The sequence below is a fragment of the Fringilla coelebs genome, assembly GCF_963513975.1.
Source record: "Fringilla coelebs genome assembly, contig: SCAFFOLD_32, whole genome shotgun sequence".
NCBI lineage: Eukaryota > Metazoa > Chordata > Aves > Passeriformes > Fringillidae > Fringilla > Fringilla coelebs.
Genome location: NW_028167319.1, coordinates 652589 through 660467, shown reverse-complemented (window position 1 = coordinate 660467; position 7879 = coordinate 652589). Strand labels below are relative to the sequence as shown.

Genomic DNA, 7879 nt, shown 5'->3' with positions numbered 1-7879 from the left:
AAGAACTCAGTTACTTTGAAACCCTGAAGTATCTTGTACTTTGAAGAAAACCCTATCAGGGACACAACTGAGAAAGTGTCCCCAGGTTCCAGTAAGAGCAGAACAATGGAGGCATGGATGACAGGTGGGGACAAGCAAGGGAAAGGTGTCTCTGGTGCTGAGAAAACCTGGATGTGTTTCAGGAATTCAAAGGGCCAAGGCCTGAGCCCCAGCCCCTGGCAAGGCAGATCCTGTCCCTCCCTCATTGCTCAGGGCTCTTCCCAGGATGGGCACTGGGATGTGGGGATGGGCAATGCCAAGGGCAGCCCCTGCCAGGCTGCTGAGCAGGGACAAAGAGGCAATGAGGCCCCAGAGCTGCAAGGGTCACCTGTCACTTTAAGGCCTCAGGGCCAGCAGCCATGGCCAAAGTGCTGCACGAGTTGGCTCTGTCAGGGCCTTGCAGCTGCTGCCCATCCCTGTGCCCTGTGCAGCCCAGGCTGTCCTACGGTGTCCCTGCCCTGGCCTCTGTCCCTGCAGGCTGTCGTCATCCCCCAGCTACCCCACCTGGCTGGCCCCTTCCTTTGCTGACAGCTCTTCCTCCTGCCTGCCTCTGCCTTGGCCTTGATACCAAAAGGATTCATTTCGTTTTTGGTATCAAAGCCTTGGCCTTGATACCAAAAGGATTCATTTCATTTTTACTGTGCCTGTGGGCTTTTAGCACAGGAACAAGGCCTGCAGGCGCTGCTTTCCCAGCAAGGATGGTTGGAAGACAAGAAGAAAACATCTGTCTCAAGGGTGCAGTGATAGAAAAAAGAAGGACTGAATCTGAGGACTTGGGATGGGTTTCATGGTAATGGGTAAATTGTAATACCCATTTAGTGAACTGTATATGAGCAACCCACTGGTAGAATTACATGTGCATGTAAGGTGAGGAGTTATCCCTCACAAGACCTCAGGCCTGAATAAACAATACCCTCTTACTTAATAAATAAGTGTTAAGGAGTCCTATTCTGATATTTCAGAGATTTGGTGACAGAGGGGCCTCACAGAACCAAGGACTCAACTTTGACACTGTGCAAACTCATGGAAAAAAAGGGTCTCCATTGTGACACTATGGAACACCATGGAACCAAAATCCAATTTGGCACACTGGGACCACATTGAACCAATGGTCCATTGTGATACTGCAGCTCCAAGGAGACCATTGTGACACTGAGAAACCTCTTGGAAGCAAGGGGCCATTGTGACACAGCAAGGCCTTGTGGAACCATGGGTCCATGGTGACACTGTGGAACCTCAAGGAACCAAGGTGTCCGTGTTCTACTACAGAATCTCATAGAACAAAGGGACCATGGTGACATGATGAAACCAAGGAGATTGTTGTTGGCAGTACAAAAGCTCGTGAACCAGAAGTCCATTGTGACACAGCAAGGCCTCATGGAACCAAGGGTCTCTTGTGCGGCCTCATGGAACCATGAGCTATTGTGACACAGCGTGGCCACGTGGAGCCAAGGGGCCATTGTGACACTGTGGATCCAAGGAGACCTTTGTGACTTAGGAACCTCATGGAACCAAGAGTCCATTATTCCACTGTGGGATCCTGTGGAACCAAAGGGATGACAGTGACATTGCAGGGTCTCATGGAACAATGGAGACTCTTCTGACATTTTGGGACCCACTGGAACCAAGGGGTCATTACAGCATGGCAAGGCTTCATGGAATCAAGGGGGCTACAGTGATCCCTGTGGGTCTCCATGGGACCACGGGTCCAACAGAGCCAAGGATAGCATTGTGACACTCTGGGGCCTCATGGAACCAAAGGTCCATTGTGACACAGCAGGGCTCATGAAACCATGGAGGTCATTTTTACACTTTGAGGCCTTGTGAAACCAAAGGGCCATTGTGGCACTTCAGAGCCTTGTGGAGCCAAGGGGACCACAGTGACACAGTGGGGCTCCATGAAACCAATGGTCTGTTGTGACACTGCAAGGCCTGATGGATCATGGAGACTATCCTGACACTACAGTCTAACTGAACCAAGGGGCCATTGTGACACCACAAGGCCTCATGGAAGCAAGGAACCATTGTGACACTCTGGAGTGTTAGCAGGTCAAGGGGCCGTTGTCACACAGTGTGTGACCCCATGGAATCAAAGGTCCATTGTGACATTGCAGAGCCTCATGGAATCCTGGAGGCCATGAGGACACTTTGAGGCCTCGTTGAGCCCAGGGGCTCTGCAGGCCCTCATGGGACCAAGGAGACCCTTCTGACATTGTGAGTGCCCATGGAACGAAGAGTCCATTGTGATTCTGTGGTACCAAGGAGACCTCGGTGACCTTGCAAGGCCTCATGGAAGCAAGGGACCATTGTGACACTTTGGGCCCCCATGAAAACAAGAGGCCAGTGTGACACATCGGGGCCACATGGAACCAAGGATCCAATATGACACCACCACTGTGACACTGCAGGGCCCCATGGGTACAAGGGAAAAGAGAAGAGGTCTGGTTGCCTTGGCCTGACTGTGCCAACTGCCCTCAGCTTGTTGGGGGTCTCTTCTCATGTACCCCTGAAACCCTGGGGCTGTGGGCTTTCATTCAAATGGAAAAGAACTGCCCTTCTCATTCAAGCATCCATGGACAAAATGGGATTCCCCCTCCAAAATTCCCAATATCCAGGGGTGGCTCCCAGACAAAAGCTGTCATTACCAACAAGTCTGACTGACCTTGACTTCCTGAGAGTTGGCTCTCATCTGCCTTCAAACACTGAGGCTCTGTGCTTCCCTTCCTATGGAAAAGAATCTTGCCTCCTGCTCAGGCCCCCATGGCCAAAACTGCAGGGCACTGGGGGACCAAGGATCCATTGTGACACAGTGGGGAACAAGGATCCCATAGACTCTGTGACACCAAGGGGTCCCGTGGAACCAAAGGGACATTGTGACACTGGGAGGCCTCATGGAATCATGGAGACCATTGTGACACTCTGGAGCCTGATGGAACCACATTGACACCAAGCTGACTGGGAGTGTTGATCTGCTGGTGGGTAGGAGGGCTCTGCACAGGGCCCTGGGCAGGCTGGATCCAGGGCTCAAATCCAACAAGGTGAGGTTTAAGAAGTCCAAGTGCCAGGTCCTGCACTATGGCCACAACAACCCCTGCAGCACTACAGGCTGGGGACAGAGTGGCTGGAGAGCAGCCAGGCAGAAAGGGACCTGCAGGGACTGATGGACAGCAGGCTGGACATGAGGCAGCAGTGTGCCCAGGTGGCCAAGAAGGCAAATGGATCAGGAATGGTGTGGCCAGCAGGAGCAGGGCAGTGATTCTTCCCCTGTGCTCAGCACTGGTTGGGCAGCACCTGGAGTGCTGTTTACAGTTCTGAGGCCCCCAACTTAGGAAGGACAGGGAGGGGCTGGAGCATGTCCAGAGAAGGGTGACAAGGCTGGTGAGGGGTCTGGAACACAAGTGCTGTAAGGAGTAGCTGAGGGGGCTGGGGTTGTTTATCCTGGAGAAGAGGAGGCTCAGGGGAGAAAAGGTGGTGTCAGGGCAAAGGTTGGACTTGATGATCTCCAAGGTCTTTTCCAACCTTGCTGATTCTGGGATTCTCTGAAATCACCCCAGGAGCAGTTGCAGGAGGAGCCCTGGGCCTCCTCTTCAGAAGCTCCAGCAGCCCCGGTCCCTCAGCTTCTCCTGCCAGCCCCAAAGCCCATCCTGTCAGTCCCACAGAGCCTCTGCAGCTCCTCCTCATTGCCCAGAACAGGGAGTCCCACAGCCAGACACAGCAGCCCAGATGTGTCCCCCTGTCTGTGGTGCCTCTGGCAAGGAAGCAGCAGGAGGCAATGCAGGAGCCTGCAGACAATTCCTGCAGCACTTGTAGGATGATCCTGCTGCCCAAGGGACCTTCCCATGGTGCCAAGTCAGGAACTGCAAAGGGGAGTGGGGCCAGAGAGGAAATGGCAAACAGGATGGGCTGTTTGCAGGGGAAGGAACAGGGGTGGGCAATAGGAAGAAATCTGAACCAGGGAAGAGTGAAGAAATCAAAGGAGAAGCGAAGGAAATGCTCAGGGCAGTTTGGGGGTGGCTGCCAGGCAGCCCTGGATCTGAGCCACAGTGTCTGCAGTGGGACAGGAAACTCCCAACTGATGGGAACAAACTTTCTGGCTGAGGGCAGAGGCCAGGACAAAGCTGAGTGGTTTCCCTGGTGTCCCCCAGCCCTTGCTGGCCCCAAGGGCTGATGGTATTTGTGCTCCCTCAGGTTCATGTCCCCACACCAACAGCATGGGGGTGCTCCCCCTGCTCTATGCAATGCAAACAGGGGCTCCTGAGCCAGTGAGGCCGTGTCTGTGCCTGCAAGGATGGGGCACCTATGTGAGCTGGGGGAGAGGCCAGGGCTGCAGAGGGGGAATATTGTTGGCTGTAGCTCCATGAGGATGCTCTTGGACGCTGCCCTGGGCTGTCCAGTGCACTGGGGATGGATCAGCCCCTACTTTGATGCTCTTTCCCGTCTCCCCCAGGGCTCTTGAAGAGCACCAGCCATGCTGTATTCCCCCAGCCTGCCCACGGCCACCCTGGGGCTGCTCACAGGAGTATTCTGGCCTGGGCAGGTTCTTGAGAGAGCCTGGGCAAGGAGCCTGGAGCCCCCAGGGCCTGGCCTTAGGCATCAGCACTGCCCCAGCAGCACCCATGGCCTCTGTCCCTGCTGCAGCCCCGGCACTGCCACCCCAGGACTGTGCCCGGCCCTGAGAGCACTCAGGCCCGACAGCAATACCAGGGCCACCAGGGCAGTGGGTCAGGGCCAGGGCAGCAGCACTGGCCACACCAAGTGTTGATGCTGCTGGGCACAGCTGCCAGGACTGCCAGCACTGATCTGCCCCCAGCTCTGCTCACAGACATTGCTGCTGCAGCTCCAGAGAAGGCAACAAAAGGGCATCTCTGCAGAAAACTTTGCTGGGAGATCCTTTAGTTCCTTTAAAGCCACCCAGAGTGCAGATCCTCATTGACACAGTCTGTGGCCATAGAGAAGGTGGAGTGAAACGAAATGAGAAATGTCACAAAGAATGACTTTTTTTGGTGGACTTTATTATTAAAGTAAAACAAATTAACAAAACTTCCAAAATGAGATGTACAAGAAGTATCAAAGAATATTTTTATTATGAGTGGTTTGCAGAAATCGGCCAACACTTTAATGTTTTTGAAAGCATCCAGTCATCAGTGTCCACACTGCAGCCTTGAGCTCCTGGTTCCTCAGGCTGTAGATGAGGGGGTTCAGGGCTGGAGTCACCACCGAGTACAGAACTGACAGGGCCAGATCCAGGGATGGGGAGGACATGGAGGGGGACTTCAGGTAGGCAAATGTGGCAGTGCTGAGGAACAGGGACACCACGGCCAGGTGAGGGAGGCAGGTGGAAAAGGCTTTGTGCCGTCCCTGCTCAGAGGGGATTCTCAGCACAGCCCTGAAGATCTGCCCATAGGAGAAAATAATGAACACAAAACAACCAAATACCAAACAGACACTAACTGTAAGAAGCCCAAGTTCCCTGAGGTAGTGTTTGGAGCAGGAGAGCTTGAGGATCTGTGGGATTTCACAGAAGAACTGGCCCACGACATTGCCCTGGCACAGGGGCAGGGTAAATGTATTGACTGTGTGCATGAGAGCATTGAGAAAGGCACTGGCCCATGCAGCTGCTGCCATGTGGGCACAAGCTGTGCTGCCCAGGAGGGTCCCGTAGTGCAGGGGTTTGCAGATGGACATGTAACGGTCATAGCACATGATGGTCAGGAGGGAAAACTCTGCTCCAAAGAAGAACATAACAAAAAATACTTGGGCAGCACATCCTTTGTAGGAGATGTTCCTGGTGTCCCAGAGGGAATTGTGCATGGCTTTGGGGACAGTGGTGCAGATGGAGCCCAGGTCAGTGAGGGCCAGGTTGAGCAGGAAGAAAAACATGGGTGTGTCAAGGTGGTGGCCGCAGGCTACGGCGCTGATGATGAGGCCATTGCCCAGGAGGGCAGCCAGGGAGATGGTCAGCAGGAGGCAGAAGTGCAGGAGCTGCAGCTGCCTTGTGTCTGCCAGTGCCAGCAGGAGGAAGTGGCTGATGGAGCTGCTGTTGGACATTTGCTGGGGCTGCACATGAAGATCTGTTCACTGAGAAAAGGACAGTGTAGAGTTAGAGGAGATACCTGTCACCAAAATGAAATCCATTTCCCATACTCCCTTCTCTGTAACACACATGCACACAACTCTGTGCTTAAGAGTTCTGAATTTTTTTTTTTTTTTTTTTGAGCTCCCCATATCTGTCCTGGTATTCTTGGATATCAGAAGCCCTCAGCAGATCTGCTGCCCTCTGGTACAACAGAGTGAGTTCCCTGAGGCAAGGTGATGAGTGGAGAGTGAGGGTAGATGATCTGTCACTTCATTCTGTTTGCAGTTTCTCTGGGCTTAAAGTTTTATCAAATGGAGGATGTTCACACTCCCAAATTTTCCTTAAAGATTACCGGATACTGCTGAGAGCAGATGGATCCACCACACCCCAGCTCCACATTTGTAGCCAAGGACTCACTTTGCTCATTTCACCAACCCAGCAGCATTTTCAGTGACACAACACCTCTGCCTTTCCCCATCAATCTTATAACTCAGAGATGCTCTAGGACAGGTTTGCACCCTGGACTGAAGATCCCAGCTTGAAATGAAAACTCAGGGAGACTTCTAAGTGTCCTTATGATGGCATTGGATGAAGGGAGATGCAGCTCCTTCCCTGGCTGCACTGACAGCATTGCCCAGAGCCAGGCACTGGGGACGGCGTCACCCTGAGCCAGCTGTGCCCCCTTCCAGAGCCCCCAGGGCCGGGCAGCTGCTCCCAGCCCTGTGCTCTGCAGAGGGAACTGGGTCCAGGACTGCAGAGGTGCCCCACGGCTCTGCTGCAGCTCTGCCTGCACAGGAGGGGCTGCACAACTTGGAGCCCCAGCCCTGAGGGCAGAGGCTTGGCTGAGGGGACAGGAGGAAGGGGGCTTGTTCAGAGGGAGGGGCTGCACTGGAGGGGATCCTGTGGAAATCTCTAAACTCTCCCTGACACAGCATTTCTGGGTTTTGTTTTCTCTCATTGTCTGATCTTCTCTCTGCTTCCTGGAGATTTTCCTCCTGCAGGTGTTCCCCTGTGCCTGAGCTCTACCTGCCACTCACAGACCTCAAATCTCTGTGGACTCTCCTTGGCCCTACAGAACCCTGCCTGTTTGCAGGGCACTGGCTGGGGGCAGCTTGGAGAAAGGACAGCTCAGACTGAGCCTGATGGCTCTAGCAAAGGTGATGCTGGTGCTGTCCATGGGCAGAGTAGCTGAAAGCACATTAGCAATCTCTTGTGAACCTATTGATCACTGAAAGTAACAGTTCAGATGTCCCAGACACTTCTCCAAATTCATAATTTATAAATTATTTTCAACCTTTAATATTTATCTCTCCTTCCTGCTATTCTCCAGTAGTAGCAATATGAATACCTTGTCTTGGGAAAGTTCCTCATCATCAAGTCAAAATCCTTGTCTTGGAAATATTCTATGACTGATCAGAACCCCTTAGCATGTCAGAGCTTAGTGAGCATTTCACCTTCCCTGCACCAGAAATACCCAGAGTTGTACTCACAGAGTCTGTAGGCATTGGAATGTTGCAGCTTTAGGAGATGGCTCCAGGAGCTGCAGCTTCATTGTCCTGCAGCCAGAGGTTCCTGTGCCAAGGGCTGGCAGTGATTCTGCCCCAGGCAATTCTCAGCAGATTCCCAGCCCTGACTGATTGAAGATCTCTGTGCCTCTGTGCTGTGCCCGGGGTGGCTGCAGGAAGTGCCCCAGCCCAGCTGGGCTGGGAGAAAAGCTGCTCATCAAGAGAAATGTGCTTTTGAAGCTCTTCTTGGTTACCAGCA

The 7879-nt window shown here is 53.2% G+C and overlaps 1 protein-coding gene across 1 annotated transcript; it reads right to left on the bottom strand.

The window, feature by feature from the left end:
• Window positions 1-5154: 5154 nt before the first annotated feature.
• On the bottom strand, window positions 5155-6624 carry LOC311166036 (olfactory receptor 14A16-like; the record flags this gene model as incomplete). The annotated part of the gene is made up of 1 exon (XM_084227521.1): window positions 5155-6624. The coding sequence occupies exon 1, from the start codon at window positions 6085-6087 to the stop codon at window positions 5155-5157; it is 933 nt and encodes a 310-aa protein (XP_084083647.1). The 5' UTR covers window positions 6088-6624.
• Between the last annotated feature and the right edge of the window lie 1255 nt (window positions 6625-7879).